Source organism: Amia ocellicauda, chromosome 11 (assembly GCF_036373705.1).
Source record: "Amia ocellicauda isolate fAmiCal2 chromosome 11, fAmiCal2.hap1, whole genome shotgun sequence".
In the NCBI taxonomy this organism is placed as follows: Eukaryota; Metazoa; Chordata; class Actinopteri; order Amiiformes; family Amiidae; genus Amia; species Amia ocellicauda.
The window spans coordinates 7162350-7189423 of NC_089860.1; the positions used below are offsets into that span (position 1 = coordinate 7162350).

The following is a 27074-nucleotide window of genomic DNA, read 5'->3' on the forward strand; positions in this document are numbered from 1 at the left end:
GGGACATAAAACAAATCTTTAAATGACATTATCGCATGGTTTCAGACCATCATCATCAAAACCTAATAATCATAGTATCAGTAACAGTGTCAGTGTCAGTAGTTTTATTGGTAATGGATTTATAGTAAAGGCATTTGATTTTGATTTACTTTTTATTTTTTACTTTTTGATTTTAACTGACTTATTGCTTTAAATTAACAACAGTTTTGATGAACAGATTTGGTTTAATACAAAAATAAACAGATTAGTAACATAGTAGTATAATGTGATCAGGTCTGCTTATTTTGCAGTTCATATCATATCATATCATATCATATCATATCATATAAAAAACTCAAATTCCAATGCTCAGCACTCTGTTGAAGAATATACTAATACTGTATTGTATACAGAAAGTGAACTATAAATGATGGACATGTTGTGTGATTGTATCCACTAGGTGTTGCTATGAGCCCAGTCAACTGCTAGCAGCTGATCCCCTGAAAGCACCATGAGAGCATGAAGAAGGGTTACATTTGAAGACGTATACAGCGTGATTTTCAAAAGCATTCAGTCCAGATGTTCGTAGTCATTTTTAAAGCCTGTTTTATACCAAATAATTTCATGTATATTGTTAAATATGTAGACTATGTATACGTTTTTGAAGTGACCCGGAAGAGGTTTTAGAGATTACTTGCAAACAGCTTAAAAATGTTAAAAAGCACAAACACATTAAAATGCAATAATGATTACACACATTACATTGTAACCGCATCAGTGTATGGATCTCTAAATGTCTATAGATACTTTTCATGTGTGGGAACTGGGAAGGTATGCAAAGTAGTAGCCTAGAAGTAGCAGTGGCATGATTTAATGTGACCTAGCAATAAATACATGGATAGCATGATTACATCATTAAATGCAGTGCTTAATGCACGCACACACTAGGTTATTTATTTCACTTCAGTGATTTCTTTGGTTAACATGTGACTCCTATGCAGCTGCTCTTCAAGGGTTACATAAAGGGAGTGGTGCAACAGTTGGATATCACATTTTGCAAAGATCACAGAGCAAGTTGGATTCAGGCTAGGTGCTTGTAAAGCACTGAAACCACCTTTGCATTTAGCAACATAGCACCATAACATCGTTGTCTGGTCTGTGAAACCCATCTAATTGGCCTCTCTATGTACTCCTCAAGTTGCCCTGCATGTTAATTGTGTACCTGGAATTGGATGGAGGCGGCTTGTGAATCTGCCAATCTCCGCTGACCTTTGAAGTGGTCACTGGGGAGTAGCAAGATCTCCCAGCTTTTAATCAAATTGAACAAATTTGTGTGTGCGTGTGTGTGTATGTATTTTTGTGTTTTTTTCTGGGAGTTGGTTCCTCAATAGGTGAAAATCCATGTACGAACATTGTGTAACTGGATAAATTAATTGGAATAAGATTTAACCGGCACCTACAACTGATTATTTTGCAATTCCATATTGTACATGTGGCTAAGAGCAATATTGAGAACAGTCTTACTGATTGATTCTAGACAATGTCAAAAATGGGTGGAAGAAAATGTAAAGCTGAGAAGATGACAGAGAGATATCTAAGAATTTAAAAATCACCAACTCGAGACATATAGTAGAGGCTAATTTCCAATATTTATCCTAATACCAGTGAACAGGGCTGGCCCCAGCCTTTTGGGGGCCATAGGCGAGATTTGATTGTGGGGCCCCCCACCTGAAGAACATTTAAGTGGTGCCCATCTTAATGGCGGAGAGAAAATGTTTATGTAAAACTAAAAGACACATAAATAGTGCACATCACAGAACATTTATTACTCTTTAACATACACTGTACATGTTGAAGAAATAGATTTAGTAATAAATACAAATGTAAATAGTGCACCGCACACTGATGTTCTCTAGATAAACTCCTCAGCAACATACACTTATATCCATCATATGTATTTTATTTAGCATACATATCCCTGACATGTGTGTTTTGTTGACCTCACTTGAGACACTATGCTCGAGTCACAGATGAAATGCACCTCTCCCTCTCGGGTTTACATGGGACTGGATTAAATCAAAACTTTGACCCACCTGCTAATAGCAAACTACAAACCTGTACATCATAGCGGTTACATTTCTAATTAGAAGAAAGTGGCATCTTACTAAAAATGAAGTACAGTTCTGTAGTTTTCTGTTAGCGGGTGGGTCAAAGTTTTGACTTAATCCCGGCCATGGTCTTAGTTTATTGCACTAGAGAGGAGCTGCTGTTTACCCGCAGCCACAGTAGGGGTTGTAGCATTTTGTGGTCTGAGGTCCGGACCACAGCGATCGAGTCAAGACCTTGGCACTGTGGTTCAAATAGTGGTCCATGATCTGCCTCCTCTAAACCCATGTTGACTATCACCAAGAATATGGTTTTCATTAAGATGCTCCTAAATTTTCTGTTTAATAATTTTTTCTCACAATTTTACAGGTGATGCAGGTGAGACTGATTGGTCTGTAATGGCTCAGTTTTGTCCCCTTTCTTGTGGATTGGTATGACATTTGCTGTCTTCCAGGCAGTTGGCACATCCCCTGTTCTAAGTGTCAATTGGAATATTTTAGTTAGAGGCCTATAATTATTTTCCCTCATTTCTTTAGTACTTGTGGAAATATGTAATCTGGCCCAGGTGATTTGTTCATAAAACATCTAGCATAAAATGGAACAGGAACAAACACAGCAGTATCTGGTAGCATGACCTTGTGCATCATTTGGCACATCACTGGGATGGCAATTCAAACAGCTGGTGCAGAGATAACTATCGGGACAATAGGACGATTCTGCTATGTTTGAAGGTTGCCTTCTTTCTTTAATTCAGTACTTTATCAGTTTATAGGTTAACCAACATATATATATATATATATATATATATTTTTTTTTTTTTACCAAATTAGTTTCTCATAACACTGTTTTTGAAATTGGCTTTAAATTAGATTTCCCCTTGGAAAAGGAAAAGGCGCAAAAGGAGTCAGACTTCAAATGTTTTGAAATCTCTCTCTTTTTAATTTCACAACGGACATAAGCCACAGGTATCTGAAATATCTGAATTGACAAAAAAGCACTGTCTTGAGTAGTGTTGCCTTTACTTAACTTTCCACTTTAAGTCCTGGCAGCAATTGGTGGTTCATAAACTGTGTTATTAAAGCTGCGGACAGCCAGCATACTTCCCCATATCTGTGTTTTACTCCCAGTGTGGCATCTGTTTTCTGCCAGACAGCTTGGAGTTGTTATCTGTAACCACTAGTATCTCACTCTTGGTTCTCAGCAATTTATTTTTTGCATGTTTTATTTTATTCTGTAAGTGTATACATATATATATGAAGGGATATGAATAAGATAATGTAAGATAATTAAAGATAATGTGGTTATAAAAATAAAAAGTATACAGGACTTTTAAGTTCAAACAACTGTAGGTGATGCTTAAAAACTTCAAACCTCTCTGACCTCCAGTTGCACATTTGCCAAAGCTGGGAACCCCACCATTTGCTTCACACAGATAACTCACACAGAAATAGAAACACATTGACAATGAAGAAAGCATGAATGAAGAATAATAAAGCAGTGCTTACAATGGTTGAAACTTTCGAATTTGTGATTATTGAACTGGAAGGTAAAGCTTTGGAGGAAGTCAGATGTTGTGGCAGTTCGCGTTTTTTGGAGCTCAGTAAGAGACCACTAACCTTGTCTCTCTAATTCTCCACCAATGCCCGCAAACATAGAGGCAATAGTGATGTGATAGAATATATATTCACTTTTTCTCAAAGCCATTAAAATATACATCCATTCCCAGGTGACCACGTTTGAAAAATCTATAGTGTGAAAGTGGTTCTCAAAGCAGCTAAGAATAAATGTAGGCTACATAATTAAAAAACCCAGAATCTGTTACACGAAAGAACAGGAGCTGATCGGAATCAGGGAGCGGATGTGATTTTATACACTCCTATCTGGACACAGGGTATCTGCACCCCCCCCTTTGATTGGCTGGAGGTTTGTGTGAAGGCATTAGCTGGACAGCAGTGGCAGCTGCAGGCGGCAGATAAGGAGCCCCCGGCGGCCCGTCCTCCACACGCCGGGCTCAGACACTGCATTCCCCGAGGCTGCGGCACCGTCGCCCGAGCGCAGACCAGCAGCACACGGGAGATAGAGCCCACGCTGCAGACAGGAGCCGTGCGATGGGCATCGTTTCATTTCACCTTAGAGACGAGTAAATAACACCCATCTGTGTTTTAATAGGGGACTCCAGCTGACCTGTCTTTTATTTTATTCTTTTTTTAAATCGGTGTGTAACATAACAAAGTGGACGCATGTGCATAGAAATCAGGTGATATATAGTTACAGTTGTCTCCCTGGATAGCGTCTGCTAATAATAATAATAATAATAATAATAATAATAATAATAATAATAATAATAGGGCAATTAAATAAACAATGTGCGCCGGTAACACAGGAACATTGAATTCAGCTAATGAGCAAACATGTCAGATGTTCAATGTGTGACAACATCCACGGAGGGAATATATTACACTATAACTATGCATATTACCTTCCGCTAGTCTACTCAACTGCTGTTTCGCCACTGTACTAATCTCTTCAAATAACCTAGCAAGATTTAGTTTCTCAGTCCCCCAGACGCACATATGCCACAGTATAGACAGAGCAAATTGGCCATAAGGACAGCCGTCAAAACAACATTGTTTCTGTTAATTAGGCCTTCATCCGGGATAATAATTATAGGAGAAAAGTCGTCTTACTATATCACTATCACTATAAATTCCCGCAACTCTTTAGCGCTACCGATGTCAGTGATACACCCAGGGCTATGACAAAGTAGCCCACACAGCACACATTGTCTTACACACATTATTAATAATATTAATATTATTATCGATTCCCAGTTTGCGTATCTGTCTATCTGTCTGTTTAATAGTTTATTCTTATTATTACTGTAATTCCTTATTATAATATTCAATACAGACGTATAGAAAGTTCAATGATAACACTAGTCACTCTAGAAACCATATATTATATATAAGATATGTATATATATATATATATATATATATATATATATATATATATAAACTGGATAAAAGGAATAATATTATGTTATGCTGTGCCCATTTGAACTCCTAATCAGGGGTGTTTTGCACCGACGTATATGAACCAGATGTGAAGGTCTGGTTAGAATATTATTTTAGATATGTATTTTTTAAATGCAATTTCCAACATGGTCTTTGAATATAATAATAATAATAATAATAATAATAATAATAATAATAATAATAATAATAATAATAAAAAAACATCTGATTCTGGACACAAATGGGTAAAAACTGGTTCATAATTAGAAATTATTATTATTATTTATTATTATTTAAGTGGAAAAGAACTTCGTACTGAAGAAAAAGAGCCTTTCTTTGTTCATGTATCCAATATTTATTTTCCAGTCATCGAGCAGCTCTTCATAATTAAGCATTTCTCCAGAATAAATATTTATAGGGCCACCCAACACAAATAGGAGTCTTGTACCAGTCAGATGGCGCAACAGGTTGTGAGCGCTGCTAGGGTCGGGTTCTGTCTGCTCAGCAAATCGTAGTTTGTTTGGTAAAATTACACCTTGAAAATGTATGCAGTACAGTACTAAAATAAGTACACCAATAAATAAATACATAAAACTGTCAAATTGTTTATTTTCCTTTCCGTCATTTCGGAATTCTGCAGAATTCCGAAATGACGGAAAGGAAAATAAACAATTTGACAGTTTTATGTATTTATTTATTGGTGTACTTATTTTAGTACTGCATTTTGTTTCTCTGTCGATAAACATGCCTACAACGCGAAAGTGGATTTTATTTCTTGAAAGAATACAATATTTATATGAAGCTGTCAAACACAAAAGGCACGTCAGTTACAGATGGAGGCTTGATCAAACAGAAATAAAAGTATTGCCTGGACGGTTCATAGGTACACTCAGATTACTCGATGTGATACTCCAAGACCGCGCTGATAATACGGCTGCTGTATTCTGCTGCACTGCCTGGTTTAAAAGCGCACATATACAAGCTTATAAAGATCATTCAATCAGGATGCCATGCAGTGACAAACAAGAAAACACACACACACACACACACACACACACACACACACATATATATATATATTGGAAGAAAACTGGGGGGTTATGTAGACGTCACCTGCCAAGATAAGACCATGCAGCAGCAAAGCAAGTGTGTCAAACAGGCAATTCCCCGCAGACACGTCCCTCGGATTGACAGTAATGCTTTGGAGCAGTTGAGTATAAAGCACATGGTTCTCATTCCGCTTTCTGCGCTCTCCTGTTCAGCACACACATGAAACGCAACACGCATAAACACAACGGGGTTTAATTTGTCATTCTAACCGATATTGTCAGGACATTTCTACGAAAAAAAACCCAAAACATAATATTTTATTTTTTAATGCAGCCATGCCTAAGCATACTGCCTATCCAACTATCCTAAGCATTGCTTGTGTACGCTATTGTAAAAAATCCATAACAGTAATATTAATATTAAGCTGTTATACATATAATAATAATATTAATTTGTTCGTGAGTTATAACACTTTCAATTTGGCTCTTTTAAACATTTCATTAATGGGGATAGGGTCATTGTTTTCATTATAAATTGTAAAGTCAATTACATTAAACAAAATAAAGTACACTAATCTACACAAACAGGTAACAGGAAAAGAGGGAGTTATTCTTCCTCCATTTCTTATAATTATTAGTGTTATGCAATTGAATAGCAGATGCATGCAGGCAAATATGTAGCCTACAACTGGTGAATTGTACATGGATACAGGAATCAGACATGGACTCTCATTAACCATTTAATTAAAGTGTGTGTGTACATATCTTATTTTAATTGTAAATCTGCATAGGCATTTTACTATCTTGTTGTTTCCCTTTCATTTGTTTAGAGCTGCTCAACTTAATTATTGGTAGGCTATATGAGAGCAGTCAAAGGCAATTCATGTTTTTCAAATGTAATTGTGCTGTGCAACGCTGCCTTGCCAAAAAACAATTGTCGCCCTGTCAGCTCTGGTTAGTTAGAACTAAAATCAGCCCTGTAAGTCCTTTCTCCAATTATGAAGGACGTTGAACGCCTTTAATTAATCGCATTTCTATCTAGGATTAAGGAGGGGGAGGAAAGTAACTCACAGTGAAGGAAAATCAAAGGTAATTCTTGTGATTTAAAGTATGGTTTTCCACGCTGTGAGGCACCAGTACATTAATTCATGCATTATTATTTTTATTATTATTTATTTCTTATTTACAAAGTGCAATAATACAGTGCAGTTCAAGGCATAATACATTTAACAAATTCAAATTGACACAAGTGTGTACGAGATATACAGTAAACAATATATAATCCTAGATTATAAAAGCTGGTAAGATGTCACAGTCAAGGGCCAAGGGAGAGGGGGCATAGGGGAAATCAAAATAAACAATACAAGTACTAGTAACGCAAAGCTAGAAGTATGACAAAACATTGTATAAGTGCAATCTTACAGGAGAGTAACTTACTAAATTACAAGTAGAGTCTGAAAAGATGCATCTTGAGTAATCACCGGAAGGAGGTCAGGGACTCTGCTGTTTTGACTTATTTTTCTCTCTCATGTCCCTTCCTGGCTCTGTAGAGTATCTAACAAAAACACTGCACAGAAATGTATATCAATGACAGGACTATTTATTTATTTCAATTTCTTTATGCATTGGACTCTCATTTCCTCCGTAGCAGGGATGCTAATTTAAAAAGGTGACCCAAAGTGCAAATACAAGCAGTAGAAAGTATTTATTTCTTAGGGGACAAGAAATACAATCCTTCAGACATAACATCCAAAGGTTAAATTCCATTTAAAAGCACACAAAAAAACACAGAGACATATGACCTGGTGTGCTTATAAAGCTAACTCAGCTAGCAGGATAACAAATCAACGGGGTCTTCCAAACATTAAAACCAGGAATTATGACAACATAGTTTGCCTTTGAGGGGGAGCCATAAATTGCAATCGTTTCTTTGAGGCTACCTTGCAATCAGTTATTATGAGAGCTCTGCTGCAACTGAACCTTGTCACCCTGGAACAGAGGAGACTACATGGGGACTTGATTCAAGTCTTCAAAATCATGAAAGGCATCGACCACATTAAACCAGAGGAGCTTTTCCAGATCAGCAGGGACACACAGACCCAGGGACACAAATGGAAATTGGGCTTCAAGGCATTCAAGACAGAAAACAGGAGACACTTCTTCACACAGAGAGTTGTCACAGTCTGAACAAACTCCCCAGCGATGTGGCTGAAGCTGAAAATTTGGAAACATTTAAAAATTGGATCACTTTGTTATTAATGGACACCAAACGAGCACGATGGGTCGAATGTCCTCCTCTCGATTGTAAACTTTATGTTCTTATGAGTTTCTTATTCAGAGTCTCTAGATAACCACAGGAGATTAGGGTCCCAGAAGTCTTTAAATATCCTAGTCTAGAGGGATTGTTTTTGTTCTTTTGATTTCCCCCAATTTGAAATGAAAGCTTCAACCAATTTAATCTTAATACAAAGGGCCACAACTCTGATCTGGGGCCTGATATAATGAAAAGGGGAAGGAGGTGAACTAGGGAGAAATGTCTTACTGAATTCTTGTGGGACTCTGGGGAGATTCCCTGCTATCCTATAAGGGGATATCTACAGTCAATGTGCAACAATGATGCAGAATTGTTTGTCTTTGTTCATGCTGGGTGGCACATTGCATTCCAATATTCCAATATCAATGCACTATGAACTCATACAGGGTGTGTCTTTGCACTGTCGAGGATTAAGGAGCTGCTGCGCCCCATCCTCCAGCCCCTATCTTTCCTTTCCTTGTGCTTACCTTTCTCATTTAGCTTTTACAGCAGCTGGCTTTCCTTAGAGTTTACATTTTTTATGATTTCCAAGAATTGCTTCTCGAAGAGCGCAAGCATTTCAATTTCATATAAAGTTAATTTCTTACATACACACTAGGAATTGACTTTGGAAGATGGAAAAGGAAAAACATAAGACAACTAAACAGAAAGTCAGATTCCTTCAAACAGCTGCGTTTGGACTGAATCATGCGATCAGGTACCGGTCTGGAAGCGCCCTGCCTTTTTTGGTGAATTGCACAAAGTGGAAAACACGTCCGTTTCACTCTGCAGAGCGTCTGTCCCAGCTTTGGCTTGGGAGAGGGCCACACAGCAGGCAATGCTTATACATGGTTAAAGACAGAACATCACTCTTGACAGAACAGCTTTTCATTAGAAGTTGCCCATCCATGGACTGGCAAAGTGTGTTTTGACCCCAATCCAACATACCATTTCCTAAACCTGCTCCTAAGAATAACAGAATGAGGTGCATCCTCTTGCTTTCATAAGGCGCCAAGCATATATTACATTTTACCTGGAGTAACTGTTTAGCATGTTCAGTCTTATTGATCAAAGCAGAATAAATGCAGTTTATGATGAATGCAAAATCATCTTCAGTTTCATTGAGCATCAATACACAGCCAACTGTGAATGTAAATTCTCTGCATAAGAAAAGAAAAATATTCATCACCACATTAAATCACTTCAGAAAGTCCACCCATGCTCTATACAGTTAAGGAAAGCTTTCATGTGAATAGAAAGAAACCCTGTCAAAGTATGCAGGAGAATTAATTATAAAATACAAAAAAGAAATTCAATGGACTATAAAAGGAGAACTGAAAGAGCTATTAGTTTGTTTCAGGTTTGTGTGGGGTAGGATGCCTACTGTTAGATTCAGAATTGATCTGTTATATCTGTTGATCATGCACTCACCCAGCAATTGTGGTATCGCCTGCATTGTCATGCTTGTGACGCAATTGTCTGGGTGAAATGATTTTATGATACACTACAGCCTGGTGAAAATTGATGTTGTTTAAATTTTCACTGCTGGCTATGAAAGCAGTCTCTGGGTTGACTGCACATTCTTCATTCTGTTTTCTAATTTTAGTCTGGAAAGCTTGTGAAGCTCTCAGTAGGGGCGAGGTAGGCATTCATACAATTCTGAATGAACACATTCTGCCTGGCTGGAGGCTGCATTTGAAAAGCTAAGGGGCCACACATAATCATACTAGCTTTCCACAATATTGTGAATTTCAATTGAACGTGCACCTTTTCGGTTTGCCTCTCATTTGTGCTCATCCCATGCTGGGGATCCTTACACTAAACACAGACATCACCGTCACTTTCCCCTTATTATTCCCACCTCGCTCTTACTTGAAGCTAATTGGGGTAGACAATTCTATCTAGACAGCATCAAATCAGAAGCCTTGATGTAATATGGGAGGGAATATGGAGCAAAGCACTAAGCACAGAAGGGAGCAGAAACAAACAACAGGACCTTGCAGACAAGGACTGCAGCGGAAGCACACGCAGAACATATTTATATGGCAGATGTGATTGCAATGTGGGATAGCTGGACAATTCCACTCCTATGGAGGGAGTTTAATTCAATATGACTGGACTCTGTATACAGCCAAGGTTTATTATTGAAAGGATTTAATTACATCCAGCCTATTTTCCCTTCCACTACACTGGTAGCCAAATATGGCATTTCCCCCTTGCATGATGGAGCTAGGTGGTCCTAATGAAAGTTCACCTGTATCTCCTCCAGCAGAAAGACCAGAGCGCTCTATAGAACAACTGAAACAAAAAGGAAGCATACAGAAACACATACACACAGACAGACAGCTAGCTGTGCATTTAAATGAGGCAAGTTAAACATTGCTAGAAATATGCTCTCTATGTTTTTTTTTTTTTTTTTTAAGACTCCAAATATATTCTCAGAAAGCTGAGAATATTATTATTGTAGTTCAACCACAGTAGGAACAATATGCACAGGGCAGCTAATCATTAATGCATTGAATCTGTTAGAAGCCACTGATGCAGTCTTGTTCTGCACTCCTCAGTGTAAAGCACAGGGGTAAACTGGACCAGGGTATTGAAAATGCTCACCTCAGTTTGATTTGTGTGATTTTCATCTTCTCCACATCAATGCGTTGTCTCGGGAGTTTTGTCAATATCAGGGGTGATTCTAGGATTTTTGAAATGGGGGGGCCATAAGGGGGCCATGATTATTACATAGGGGCCGATACCTGTTAGGGGGGTGGGGGGGCATGCTCCCACGTGAAGATTTTTCTGTAAAATGGGGTTTAAAAACTCAGTTTGTAAGCTAAGATTTAAGCAAATTAAAACGATAAGCTGGGCTTTTCATAACATTTCAGCAAAAAATTATGACCATATTTGCTACCATTTGCTAATGAAAAAATATTTTAAAATCAACATTAACACAATAGACAACAGTGATACCTTATTGTCATTAACATATTGTCATTACCACTGCCTCCCCCCCAAAAGTGCTTCAATATGGACACATCCCTGAGCATTTGTTCAGTGCAAGAGGGAATGGTATTAGTGAACAAAATAGGGTCCCCTTAATATAAAAATAAATAAATAAAATGCCTGATTGGACAGAAAGGGTACACCCCCCCCCCCCCCCAACATCACTGGAATGCATCTTTAACACTGTACATTAAGAAGCCCCATTTAAACCATTAGCTAAAGATTCTGCTCCACTGTTAATGAGTTGAGATAAGGTTTCCATATCTGAGCTTCCAATAAGGAGGACACTCCACAAGGTGGGGGGCTGGAGGTGTAAACAACAGTGTTATGACCTCAAACAAATATTTACATGCATTTGTTTTTTATTACTGTCTGAACAATAATTTATGAGTGTAACATTTAATCCCTGGACCCTTATGTACCATTATATCGCAAATATATAAAAATAGGTAAAATAAAAAACAGCAATTATTTGTTCAATATATGGTTGTATGGCAGAAAGGTGCTAAAATGCTTGACCAAAAAAAAAAAACACTTGTGAGCTAAACCATAATTTATAACAATCAATAACAAGCAATACATAATGTGAACAATTAGTATTGTTGTGTTTGTTTTAGTTAATAAATTAATGTATATAAAAAGTATTAACTTTGCAAAATAACGGAATTAAATGAAAATACTTTTTAACACTATAACAAGGTAATCTAGTACAAATAAAAAAGTATTAACTTTGCAAAATAACGGAATTAAATGAAAATACTTTTTAACACTATAACAAGGTAATCTAGTACAAATATAACTCTGAAGAAACAACTAAATACTAGTGATGTGAGGAAGTGTGAGAATATGTCCAGTCTGCTGGGACCTGCGCCTGTCTCTGCTGTCATCCTTTCTTCAAAGAAAATCTCTAAAACATACTGATGACTTTCTATTCATAATTGACTTTTCTCTGCCTGTCAAACTCTGTCCTCTCACTCACACTCTGCCTTCTCGTCTCAACCGAACTTTCCTTTTGTAGATTGTTAATGCCAAAACTATTTTTTTTATGGGTTGGGGGGGGCACTCAGGGGGCCAGTCAGATTTCAGCAGGGGCCAGTGCCCCTGTGCCCCCCCTGGTCAATATGGCTCATTTCAACTAGTAGGGGTCTGGTCCCCATGGCCAGCTCATCATTTCTTCAGTCAAAGGACTCAAGGCCAGAAATAAATTCAAATCGGTCTATTCCCTGTCCTCTTCCTAGGGGTTACATAAAAACTCGTCAACAATTATATGTTAGTTTATGTTTAATGCTTGAATGAATAAGAGAAAAAGCATCTTTATACCTCTGTAGTCTTCCATTCTGCCAATGTACTGGGATGGTGGTCCTGATTTGGTGACTCTTCCTCTAGATTCAGGATACTGACGGTGACCCTAGACTTCCTGGGCTCTGGATAGTTGACCTCAATTTTTTAGTACATACACTAGACAGTTAACCGAGTTCTGGTAATCTGACTCTGTCTGCCTGGAGAGGAGGCAACCATTAGACCTTGGACACCCAGAGATGTATGTTCTTTTCTGTGAGTTTGTGTTTTTCTCTCCTCCATACCTAAGGGTTTACATCTACTTTACGTCATGTATGCATTGACTTATACTTCATGTAGACATTCCCTGTATAGCGCTTGGTGGCAATTCAGTCGAAAAGGGTGCCATTTACACAATATAGTTTTCCTTGGATAGACAGGAAGTAAACCCCTGCCAGATTAGAATGAGCAGCCTATCCAAAGAGCACCATGCATAAAGCAGGTCTTGTGAATCTTGCAAGGCTAATCTTAGTAAGCTGATATTAGTACCACAGGCAGTGGTAAGTGATTTGGAGATTATAGAAAATTCCAGTAAGTGTGGGTGCGCTTATTCTAAAATGGTGAACTCCATAATCACGCTTTGAAAAATATTTTTCTCCACATGAGGAGCATGGGTGGCTGGTCCTACATTTTCTGAAGAAAACATGAAAGCAGAAGTATGGGTGTTAATATGGCAAGTAATTATAATTGATTTGAATCATGCCCCTTGAGATTTCATCATATAAACCTGACCTAAATGAGGAGCTTACTCAAAACAACAGTCCTACATGTATGTGTGTGTGGGAAAAGAGCAATGTTACATATACATTTGGAACAGTTCCCCCTTTCTTACAAAGGTTGTGAAAACAGTAGATCATTCATCAATGATAGAATCTGAATTTATTTGAATGCCTTGTGCAGTTTCAGATTTCAGAGACGGCTGTAACATAGGTATCATTTCACTGGATGATCTGTGCGTCTGCTGTGTGTAATGGTATAGACGGGACAATTAATCACCTAAATTAACAAGATGTCACTGAGCAAAAATGTGTTTTGTATCTCTACTGCAATTTTCCACCCACTGCGGTTCAGCCACACACTTATCCCTTATTCAGGTGAAAGCAAGTGAAATGACATCACTCTCAATAATAAAACGACCCAGCGCTCCTTTTAGCTTCTTAACATCTCAATTTTTTTAATTTTTGTTTTATTATTATTATTTATTAGAGCTGTCACATAGCAACAGAAAAAAGTAATACACTTAGCTCCCTGAAAGAGAAGCTTTTACATAAAAATACCCATCTTATTCCATTAAAATAAATACTGAAGAGTTACCAAAAAAAAAAAAAAATCCTGTACAATATCTTACGAGATTTACAGTTTGTTCGTGCTGTGAATTCTTGCCCTTTCATGGGGTTAGAGGAAGCTCAGTGGTAGTGTTTGGGGGTGGTGATGGGCAAAGTGCAAGTCAGGTTTGTCAGTGCTTATTTTGGGGATGAATTGTGGTACCTGCAGTTTGTCCAGTTACCTCAATGCTTTTCATTTTTCTTGGAAGGTTCATGTAACTTAAACACATGTTTTGGGCTTTGAAATTGTTTTAGAGAAAAACACTTATTCATATGATAAAATATGTCAATTCTTCATATTATTAATATTAATCTCTTAATATGCCAGATGACTGATTTCCATTTTGTGCCTCTTCACTGTAAGAAAGTGGTACATTTACTCCCAACTGATATGGGCTTGTTCAATGACTCATCTGGATAATCCAAACAAGCAGACGAAGGCCATATAAACCACACTGTCCAATAGTTTCTGAATTAGCCGTAATATAATCTAACTCTTAAATATCCAGAATATGCTTATATGGGTGCATGATTGTCTGATTTCCAAATGTTTGCAACTTGTGTCTCAATTAGCGCATTGTTTCTTGGTTGGCTGGTTTATGCGTCTGTTAGGGAAAGCATCCTGGACACTCACACCTGGTCCTTACAGCCACACAGCCAGCTGAGCAAGGCCGCAACACAGTCTCTCTTCTCTTAATTGGCCAGAGAAGTCTACCAATAAGCAACCGTTTCAAATTCACAGCAGGAACCGAGAAGGCTTGCAATTGACAGTACAGCCCCAGTTAACATGGTTAAGCACAGAAACAGAAAAGTTTACCAACGGTATGGAGAACACCAGAAACAATAGCATTTCTCTCTGTGAGATAGGGATGCCAGGGGACTGGGTAAAGGGCACCAATTGTGTAGAGCAAGGTAAAAAGACAACACAAACCAAAGCCATCACAAGCAAGTCAACTCACCGTGGATAAGCATGTCTGCTAAAAACTATCTCTCCAGGAGTATCTAGTTAAATATTTGTTATTCTTCACATGCATATATAATTTTACTTTTACTTCTCTACTTTTCTATGTTTCCTGCACCAAAGAGTCCAGAGTGTATATGCAGTATGGATGCTTGAAGTATAAACATACTCCTGGAGAGTTTTTGAGCGGAGGAATGGAAAATGTGTGTGCAGTCTGGTTACTCTGATCTTAAGCAATCAAAGAAAGACCCATTTACCTGAATACTTCAACATTATATCAAGTGCTTTCATTTATACTCCTGTTTATAATCTTTTTAAAAATGTCATTAAAAAAAAAATATATATATATATTTATATATTATTCAGCGTGGTGTCCACATCTAATGTACTGTGCAAAACCTGTCTGCGAATTTCGTTACCTTGATTTCTGGTGTTCTGTGGCATGGGCAGTGCAAAAATCTGCCTACTTTAATAGTTGTTAGGGAATTTACATTGTAAGGGACTTTGATTTTAAAATCAAAACTACATAGGTGTTTCTGAATGTTTTAAGTCTTTTTAAAATCTCTGTTCAAAGAGCAGGCTCAGCTAACAACATTGTGAAGCTGTTCATTTGATTCTGAACTTCTTTTGAAGCATGTCTTTCTTTTCTTCATTGAGCTAGTGGGATGTTAAGAGTCTGCATTTCATAAAAGAAGAACAAAGTGTATGCACTACAGTTCAACAGCACAGCACTGGAGCATAAAAATATATCAATATTTACATTGCTTTTGAACATTAAGTCCCATGTTTAACCTCGTATGGTGTAAAGTTAAACTGCTATTATTCACAATCCTCTCTACAAGATAAATATATTACACATCCTTTTACTATTATTATGCTTAAGAACATGACAGAATGTTAAACTGATTGTTACAACAGTAACAGTGAATTGAATTGTTCACAGAAGGCAGATTGAGGTAAGCAACATCCATAAATGGAGACATTTCGAGAGAGCTTTGCATTTTTGTGGCATTAGAAAATCAGAAAATCTTATGAGATTGTATGGTAGCAGGATTCGAAGAAGCTATTTTGTTTTGGGGGATGTTTATTATCCACTATGGAAAAAGTAACCAGACTGCACCATATTGTCCATCAGAGAGTGGATATTAAGGAAATCAATCACACTTTTTCACAAAATCCTTTCCAGTTTACTCACCATAAATACAAGTTACCCTTGCAAAGGCCTCAATTCTACAAATACTTTGTATATAGCCAATACGATGTAGAAGACGTGATAAATAATCTGCTTAGTGCTTTTATTTTGTAAACGAATATATCGCAGACTAAAGGTGATTTTCTGTGATAATGTGCTAAGTAGGCTGTTGTAAATAACCAACATTGACTTTGAATACGTGCTGCTCCAAGTATTTATAACTACTATTTGCAAACCGCAGTACGTAGTACGTGTTTCTAGCCATTTAACGTTCACAAATTATAAACATGATCTTTTTTGGACTTCAGTAAAGGACACACAAGGTAACCATTTTGCCTTAGGCAGGAATATAGAAAAGATAAAAATATATATCTGTTGACTTGACATGGTTTCCTCAGTTAATTACAAAGGCTGTTGCTTTGCTTGTAGGTTATGGTGATTTCTATTAGCAATACTGTATTATCACGTCAGGGGGCTGGAAGGTATGTAGGCAGGCAGAAACCACTTTAATTGAATTATTCAGATTATGTTCCATTAGTGTTCTCTCTTGGCCCCATAAAATGCTTACACTCACCAGAACAAAAAGTGCCAGATAAGTAAAATAAAAATGCCAAAAAATGTAAGAAAAAAAAACCAAACATGTTATATATTACAAATCCTCACAACTGAGTGAAGTCCATGTCCCAATTTCAGAAAATACAATGTGTATTCTGAAGATCCATCCCCTTTCCTAACCAGGACTTTAATGTAATGGATATGACCGTCAAACTGAAAGGCTGCAATTTGTGACATGCCAGGAGGGTGTCATTAAACCACAAGGAAAATGAGTCATCCTATAGAAAAATGTACATTCGCAAAGAGCTTTCCTTCAGGCCGGCGTGAGGGTGATAATTACCAAAGCACTTTACTTTTTAAGCAACAAGGAAGTCTGTACAGTTGGAGGATTTTTAAAAATATTGTTGTTGAACAACTTGCACATATTTTGGACAGAGGAGTTGGGGCGACTGTTTTTCTTTAACAATGCACAACAATATATAATTGTGGGGAGTAGATGGGGGGGATATATAGGACTTTCTTATGAGGAAGAAAAAATAAAATCCACTCGCCACAGATCATACTGTCCATTTGTCTCCCTTTTCCTCCAGGACACCTGCATTTTCAGGTTTTTGTGTCATAGTGTTAAAGTACAAGAAAAGGGCTTTTGAAATGACTGCTTCACTTGTTACAAGAATCAGTTGCCCCCTTAGAAACAAACTGAAACACTGAGTAGCATTTGGCACCTTAGAGCCATTCAGCCAACGTTATTATACATAGAATTAATACTAAAACATCAAAAAATGAAGAAACAATAAAAGGGAGAGCAAAGAATAATAGCTAAGCTTGGATGCAGAAAATCAGATATGGGTAAAAAAAGAGGGTGAAAGGATTTAAATAAATAAATAATAAAACAAAATCAGGCAGTAGGTAGTCTCAATGCCAAGTGGTGAAGAGGTGAAAAAACAAGGCCGAAAGAGTTCTGGTTATAAATGGTGGCACAGATGGCTGTTTTCGGGAGACACTGCTAGTGGGAGTTGGGATGGATTGAAGGGAACGTCAGTCACACCCAGTTGCACATCAAGTGCATGCAGAGCCCTGATGCAGGCAGGCAGGCAGGCAGTGTGACAGAGTTTCCCTTTGGTTTGCATGCCTTAGACCCAGTTAAGGCACTTTGCATTGTGCCACGCTGAATTAGCAGCTCAAAAGCCCAGCCTCACAGGGCAGAGCAGATACAAATTGGCAGCCTGCGTTGAGGTGAACCAATTAGACAAGAAAGACAAATTCAAAATAAACAAAATGGCACTCAGAGCGAAATAAGAAGGCTAAACACTTCTGAGCCACTAGTGTTGCCATTAAAAACTGTACAGACAGACTTTTGTGTCGGTGTCAAAGCGGATTCGCCAACGAGGACGGAAAGGGAAGGAGAGGCTCAAAGCATGAAGAAAAGGGGAAAGAATTGTCATTGTGATGACTCAATGTTGAACCAGCAACCACCAAAAAAATAAAATAAAAACAACAGGTCCTGGTCAATAAATTATCCAAACACAACAGCCAAAAAATTATTATAAAAAAAGAGAAACAGATTAATTGTACATTAGTTTTATCTTGTTCGCTGGAGAAATTACCACATTATATACTCATTTTGTATTTAACTTAATTGACTTAAGAGTTTAACCAAGTCATTTTCCAGAGGATGCCACAAACTCCCTGCAAGATTGTTTCGTTGGAACAAAAAAACAAAAAAAATAGACATATATAGCAGAGGGTAAACAGAGAAGATTTTGGCCTAGATTTGCTTGACTCGGCCATGAGGGCAAGGTCATTGCACCCCCATATGAAATGAGCCAAGGAGCTGCTGCAAAGCTGGTGTTTGGGGTGGAGGAGCCATGGGAAGCAATATATGCTGGGAAGGTGTGTTCATTGCTGGATACTTATGTTTGGGTTGGCAGAAGTCAGGCATGAGGATTGTCCTCCTCCTGAACTTCAGTTAAAGTCCATTAAGAACTAGAATAGTTTTGCTTCAGTTTAAAATAGATGTGAAAATGTAGGGCTACATTGAGCAACAAGGGCACATTTTTGCAGCGCTTGTTCTTAACAGAAAGCAAGCAAATTTAACAGGATAATATTGTACACAGGCTACTTTATCTGAACACAAGAGCAGGGAAAGAATGCAGCAACTATTGAGGATATTTGTGGCACCTCACTCCATTGTGTTTTGGTCAACTACTGATCGTTTTGGTGAGTTTTGATCGTGAGTGAAAGTATTTGCAGTAGACACTGCAGTAAACATTTGCACGAAGAAAAATACTGCTGGGGAAATCAAATGAAATGTATTACCTTTGGCAAATATCATGTAATAGCTCCAGAGAACCAATAAGAGGGGAAACAGAGAGAGGGTGAGGTATAGGATTGGGATTGTATTCGTCGGCATTTGATATATGTGTGTGTGTGTGTATATATATATATATATATATACATATATATATGAATGTTTCCTAATTGTTTTTTTGTCCTAATCAAAGGAAGATTCAGAAACATGTCATGAGTTCTGTGTATTAACTTTTTTTAGCTGCTCATTATATTTAATAGCTTTGGCAATGTCCTTTAAATGGTGATGCAGCTGATGCACCATTGAGATTGGAGTCAGTATCACATACACTCAGAACTGAAATCCCATCGTAGGATTCGAGGGGGGCCTCAGTCTGTGAGCTGTTTGATGTCAGTGGGAGGAATAATGCTTTCCTCTCCGTGGGCACCAGTCTCAAGTCTTCGCCTTTCCCTTCAGCATGTCATCACACTGCAGGGTGGAAATAGCCTTGTGCTCAGAAACAGGACTCCTGGGACTCGGTGTCGTTCTGGAGGGAGAGATTCTCTTGTTCTGTGTGACTGCCGTTGTGGAGCACTGTATACCTGCAAGACAAAGTTCAAGGAAGTCTCAACATCAAGGCTTAAAAGCAGTTTTTAACCACCTCAACCTTAGATAGGTCTAAATCATTCACATTTTGCCCTGTAGTAAACTATTTTGCAAATTACAAGCTGCTCTGTATGTAGTGACACATTCATTTGTTTTTAATTTGTTTGGTCCCAGAAAGAGTGGTCATGGTTGGGCAACCATGTTAAAACTGAGAAATCTCATCAAAATCACCCTGCGTGATCCATTCAACCATCCTTCGAATCCAGTGTAGCGTTATGTTGGGTGTATTTGGATAAGAGCATTTGGGCTCTGAGCTGAAGCACTGATCTAAAGAAGACCTCCCGCCCCCCCAAAGTTATCAGATTTCCTTAGCTCATCAGCTTGGAACTGGTTTGCATCAAAGTGACAGTTTTGGGGAGGATGGCACCGAGAAGAGGCCAAATAGTTTGGAATTCTGCTATGAGATGTCTGGAGAAAGGGGCCTGTAGGTGATAAAAACTCTTTGAAGTGGATGAGAGCCGAAATCCCGATATAGAGCTACGAACCCAGGCCAACCGGCATTTCCAAAAGATGGCATGGATTGACATCAGTCATAAATCAAGCCCCCCTCCAATAGGACACTGGGGGCTGAAACCGAAATCCAATCTCAAGAACTCAGGGACCAATCACCTATTGATCTGACAGACTATAAGGAACAGCGGACAGTCTTTCTCTCTCTCTCTCTCTCTCACCTGAACCAGAAACTCGCTGCCACAGCTCAACCTGTAGCTCTGTTGCCAGAACCGGAACCAGAAACCAACCAAGTCTTTGCCGGCAACAGAAGAGTTCAACTGGGAGAAGGAGATTGAGCCATACGAAGAATTCTTTTAAAGGACTTTATTAAATAAAGAACTTTACAGACTGCGCTGCCCGCCTGTGCCCACCTGATCAGTGGAGTTTTACACCTGGACAATTGACTAAGTCAACTGTATACGAAAGTGTCAGTCATTTAAATAGCTATTTGAGTCTTAAGAAACTTGACCCTTGGAACAAACAGGGCCCTGCTTTCCTCAAAGACTTCGTCTTCAAGTAACTACGGTGGAACCCTGCTTACAAAGAAGATTTTGTTCACAACCTTGGAGCCTTCAAACCAGTGGAAAATCTGTTTGGAAAAGACTCTACATTCGCGAAACCCCAACTTCCAGGTGCATCGACTGAGTGGAAGTTCTTGGACAAAGCCGAACCGGACTGCCTTTGTTCCAAACCACACGGACCTCGTGCCGTGTGCTGTTATCTGAGCCCGAAGACAGAGAGGCCTCTCTGCGACGAAGTTCAGATAAGTTTAACAGTTTGGAGTTTATGATTCATGACATTTGAGAAATCAATTAGAAATGTTAATCTGTGATTCATAACTCTAGAATGTGTAATATCATTTAGTTTTCTTAAATATAAATGTGTGTTGCATTAAACTGTTTTGTTGATAATTTTAGAAATAAAATCTGTCAACGCCGAGAAATATCTTCTCATTCCTGTTTAACTGTTTAGTCTGAAATTGACACACGTTAATAGACATTAGATTATTGGTGGCCCTGCCTATCCTTAATCATTGAATAATAATCAGTTAAGGGAAATTGTGGTAACAAGTAATGATAGGATCTTTCTCGGCACCTAAACCTAAATGAGACTGATATATATATAACGAGAAGTTACCTAACATAAATACTAACCTGCGTAGTTATTTAATGTCTGACTAATAATACTAACGAGAGACTCACCTTCATCTTACTAACCGGTATTGTAGTCAATGTGTTTATAACCTTTTTTGTTTAACGATTTGTGTTATCATATGCGATCCCATGGTCTTTGATTTGGTCATGGAAGTGATCTGTCTTTGATTTGTTGATCTAGAGTTGAATTTTAATTAGTTTCTCCCTTTTGTATAATTAGTGTAGTGCTACATTTAGTCTTTGTTTTGAATAAATTTGACAATTTATATCTTTGGAATTGGTGTCTGCGTCCAATTATTACAGAAATTGAGTTCTACAAGATTCCAGGATTCGTGATAAGGTGATACTATAAATTCACTTCTTTAATTGAAATTTATAAGTGTACCTTACGCTACACCAGGAATGGACTGACAATTTAACCTGCTAATGCTGTTGATCAGATGAGGCTTTGACTGTCTAGCTAAAACAGACAAAATATCCGTAATTAGTGAATTCATGATCATGTGCAGAAAGGGCATTTGAAGTAGTGGGAAATAAATGGTTCTGTTTGTACCACAGCGGTCAGGCCGGTTGCACAGTCAAGCTGGTACTGTGGCACATCCTTGCATTATGTGGCTCTCTCTCTGGCTTTTCGCAAGGTCATCTCTTCTCCATGGCTTCTACTGGTCTCGCATTACATTGGCAATATAAAAGCAGTGCAGGTAATATCAGCACTATTAACCTTCCGCCCAATGCGTTTCAGTAGCCTTCACCTTTTCAAGCATCAACCGATGAGAGGTAATGGAAAAACGCCAGCCCCCGAAATGGAAAATGAAATCAACGTCAATGGCATGTATAAGCCCAGCTATTCATTACCAAAACATCTGTTCCACTGCGATACCTCGGCTAGCTGCCATGCATCATGCTGTTGCCTGTCAGCTTAGGACCCAAATGAAATGAATACGGTGACCTGGACCATAGCAAAGCTACGGCTATTTGTCCACATCAACAAATATCCTCACATTTCAGTGCATGAGAGTGCCTGCTGAGTTTACTAAAGGTACATAAATACACACTTACTCCCTAACCCCCTTTACTAGGTGCTAAAGGAATCCCCATTGATTAGACCAGAAACCAGCTGATCAGAGAAACAGTGACCCTATTTTATAATAACACCAAGCAAACCCTTGGAATTGTAATTTAATTTGATTATACAGCTCTGGAAAAAATTAAGAGAGCATTACAAATTTGTCTTAAATCAGCATCTCTACAGGTATGGCAGCCATTCCATTCCAGTGTCTGTTGAATTCCAGCACAGGCACACCTCATTCTACTGAATGAGCTACTGACTATGTGATCACCTGAACCAAATCTTATAACAAGGAAAAGTATAAAAACACTGCTGTTGTGATCACTATCTTCTTGCAATAGGACCATTGGGATGGCAAAAATAGTGCTAGTAGTACCTCAAAAGTAACTGGAATAAAAAATAACTATTGACCATGCCAAAAGAGTTGAAAAGGACAGTTTTAAGTGAAGTGTTCAATTCTGGCATTACTGGCAGAGGGATACAGTGAGCGTCAGGTTGCTTCCATCCTTAACATTTCAAAGACGGCGGTTCATAAGAACAAGGTCAAGCAGCAGACATTGGGGACAACAAAGCTACAGACCGGCAGAGGGCGAAAACGACTCTCCACTGACCGGGATGACCACCAACTCATTCGAATGTCACTCAACAACCGTAGGATGACATCAAGTGACCTATAAAAAGAATGGCAAACGGCAGCTAGGGTGAAGTGCACTGCGAGGGCGGTTCGAAACAGGCTGCTAGGGGCAGGGCTGTAGTCGTGCAAAGCTAGAAAAAAGCCCTTCATCAATGAGAAGCAAAGAAGAGCCAGGCTGAGGTTTGCAAAAGACCATAAGAATTGGACTATAGAGGACTCGAGTAAGGTCATCTTCTCTGAGTCCAGTTTTAAGCTTTGCCCAACACCTGCTTGTCTAATGGTTAGACAGAGACCTGGAGAGGCCTACAAGCCACAGTGTCTAGCACCCACTTTGAAATTTGGTGGAGGATCGGTGATGATCTGGGGGTGCTTCAGCAAGGCTGGAATCGGGCAGATTTGTCTTTGTGAAGGACGCATGAATCAAGCCATGTACAAGGTTGTCCTGGAAGAAAACTTGCTTCCTTCTGCTCTGACAATGTTCCCCAACTCTGAGGATTGTTTTTTCCAGCGGGACAATGCTCCATGCCACACAGCCAGGTCAATCAAGGTGTGGATGGAGGACCACCAGATCAAGACCCTGTCATGGCCAGCCCAATCTCCAGACCTGAACCCCATTGAAGACCTCTGGAATGTGATCAAGAGAAAGAAGGATGGTCACAAGCCATCAAACAAAGCCGAGCTGCTTGAATTTTTGCGCCAGGAGTAACAAAGTCACCTAACATCAATGTGAAAGACTGGCGGAGAGCATGCCAAGACACATAAAAGCTGTAATTGAAAATCAGTGTTATTCCACCAAATATTGATTTCTGAACTGTTCCTAAGTTAAAACATTAGTATTGTGTTTAAAAATGAATATTAACTTATTTTCTTTGCATCATTCGAGGTCTGACAACACTGCATCTTTCTTGTTATTTTGACCAGTTGTCATTTTCTGCAAATAAATGCTCTAAATGATCATATTTTTATTTGGAATTTGGTAGAAATGTTGTGAGCAGTTTATAGAATAAAACAAAAATGTTCTTAATTCTTTCCAGAGCTGTATATATATATATATACACTCACCTAAAGGATTATTAGGAACACCATACTAATACTGTGTTTGACCCCCTTTCGCCTTCAGAACTGCCTTAATTCTACGTGGCATTGATTCAACAAGGTGCTGAAAGCATTCTTTAGAAATGTTGGCCCATATTGATAGGATAGCATCTTGCAGTTGATGGAGATTTGTGGGATGCACATCCAGGGCACGAAGCTCCCGTTCCACCACATCCCAAAGATGCTCTATTGGGTTGAGATCTGGTGACTGTGGGGGCCAGTTTAGTACAGTGAACTCATTGTCATGTTCAAGAAACCAATTTGAAATGATTGGACCTTTGTGACATGATGCATTATCCTGCTGGAAGTAGCCATCAGAGGATGGGTACATGGTGGTCATAAAGGGATGGACATGGTCAGAAACAATGCTCAGGAAGGCCGTGGCATTTAAAAGATGCCCAATTGGCACTAAGGGGCCTAAAGTGTGCCAAGAAAACATCCCCCACACCATTACACCACCACCACCAGCTTGCACAGTGGTAACAAGGCATGATGGATCCATGTTCTCATTCTGTTTACGCCAAATTCTGACTCTACCATCTGAATGTCTCAACAAAAATCGAGACTCATCAGACCAGGCAACATTTTTCCAGTCTTCAACTGTCCAATTTTGGTGAGCTTGTGCAAATTGTAGCCTCTTTTTCCTATTTGTAGTGGAGATGAGTGGTACCCAGTGGGGTCTTCTGCTGTTGTAGCCCATCCGCCTCAAGGTTGTACGTGTTGTGGCTTCACAAATGCTTTGCTGCATACCTCGGTTGTAACGAGTGGTTATTTCAGTCAAAGTTGCTCTTCTATCAGCTTGAATCAGTCGGCCCATTCTCCTCTGACCTCTAGCATCAACAAGGCATTTTCGCCCACAGGACTGCCGCATACTGGATGTTTTTCCCTTTTCACACCATTCTTTGTAAACCCTAGAAATGGTTGTGCGTGAAAATCCCAGTAACTGAGCAGATTGTGAAATACTCAGACCGGCCCGTCTGGCACCAACAACAATGCCATGCTCAAAATTGCTTAAATCACCTTTCTTTCCCATTCAGACATTCAGTTTGGAGTTCAGGAGATTGTCTTGACCAGGACCACACCCCTAAATGCATTGAAGCAACTGCCATGTGATTGGTTGGTTAGATAATTGCATTAATGAGAAATTGAACAGGTGTTCCTAATAATCCTTTAGGTGAGTGTATATATATATATATATATATATATATATATATATAATCAACATCACCATCAGCCTATATTGATCCAGTGCTGGATGAAGGCTCCCCAAGATGTTTCCACATGCTTCTATCTACAGGTTCTCTTTTCCATGTCATACCTGCAGAGTTTATGATTTCATCTACCCATGCCCGACTGAATATTTACGATAGTACATAAATCAGTATAATCTAAATTGTATCACATTGGTTCAAATGAATGGTGCCAACTCAAAATAATATGAACTTCGTTCCTCTTTTCCAAATTGTTCAATAGTCTTTCATGCTAGATTAACACACAAACTTTTGGAGTATTTTCAAAGCAACCTTGATCAAGCAGCATTGTACCCATTAGGAAACAGAAACAAAGCAAGATCCACTGTGAGAAGATTCAAGCTTCTGTTTGTTTGGGCACGATCACTCAAAATTCAAACAGACAGATTAACCACGGTGCTGTGCTTTAAATTAATTTGTATTGAAAGATACATCAGGGCTGCTGTAGATGTCACGGTCTCCCCCGTTTCCACCTTAGTTCACCACCAGAGGTCTCCCTCGCTCAAATACTAGTCTAGTGCTTTTCCTTTCCTTTGTCCAGTCAAACCAGTCTTTCCACATTCTTTCCTACCAGGTGCACCTGTTCTGTCCTCCTCTCCTATCATTGGTCAATCTTTCATTCACCTCATTCAAACCCTCTCTCCTTCACAGTACTTAAACCCCTCTGTTTCATAGATTCATTGTGAAGTCTTGCTTTCTTTCTAGAATCAATTCTGAGCCTTGTTTCGTGTTTGCTTCTCCGTGTTTTTTTTTTTTTTTTTTTACCTCTTGCTATCGTCTCTCGTTTACCCCTTCTGGATCTCCCCACTAGCCTGTTCGCCTTATCGATCGACCTTGGACTGTCTCTGTTTTCTCTCTCTCTCATTTTGCCCTTATTGAATTATCCGCTTCAACTTCTAGCCTGCACTTGGATTCCTTCCTTTGGTCCTTGTGGACGTGACAGAAGACTTCGCCGTTAACATGGATCCAGCAGCTTTACCAGATGTTGCTGCAGCTTTGACGGCTCGGGGGGCATTGTTGGGTGAACATGACTAAATGTTACGACAGATCAACTCCACTCTGGAACAGTTAATGAAAAGATTACCTGCTTTACCTCTCGAGTCCACCAGTCAGACAATGCCAGAAGCAACCCACGGCCCATCAGCTCCTCCATTTCCCGACAGACCTGTACATCTGGCCATTCCAGACAAATATGATGGCTCACCAGACCGCTGCGAGGGTTTTATATTACAGTGCTCCCTTTATTTCACCCATTTACCAACTTCCTTCCCTTCTGATGACGCTAAGATTGCCTTTATTATTACACTACTTACCGGAAAGGCTCTTCGGTGGGCATCAGCTGTATGGGCTCATAAAGGGGAAGTAACATGATCTCTCTCAGCATTTCTTGAACATTTCAAACAGGTGTTCCATCATCCGACAGCCGGGAAGGACGCTGGTGAACAACTGTTCTCTCTCCATCAGGGTACATCTTCTGCCCCTGAATAAGCTCTGGAGTTACGGACCTTGGCTGAGATCAGTGGATGGGGTGAGCCTTCATTAATCGCTCTCTTTCGTCATGGATTACGTGATTTACAAGCAGAATTAGCTTGCAAGGGAGAAACGCTCGATC

At 39.0% G+C, this 27074-nt stretch overlaps 1 protein-coding gene across 1 annotated transcript in view; it reads right to left on the reverse strand.

The window, feature by feature from the left end:
• Nucleotides 1-13938: 13938 nt before the first annotated feature.
• Nucleotides 13939-27074, reverse strand: part of htr4 (5-hydroxytryptamine receptor 4) — a 143011-nt gene continuing 129875 nt past the window's right edge. Inside the window, exon 7 of the mRNA XM_066716490.1 lies at nucleotides 13939-19704. Within this exon, the coding sequence (XP_066572587.1) occupies nucleotides 19617-19704 (88 nt within the window). The 3' untranslated portion in view covers nucleotides 13939-19616. The remainder of the gene's footprint in view (nucleotides 19705-27074) is intronic.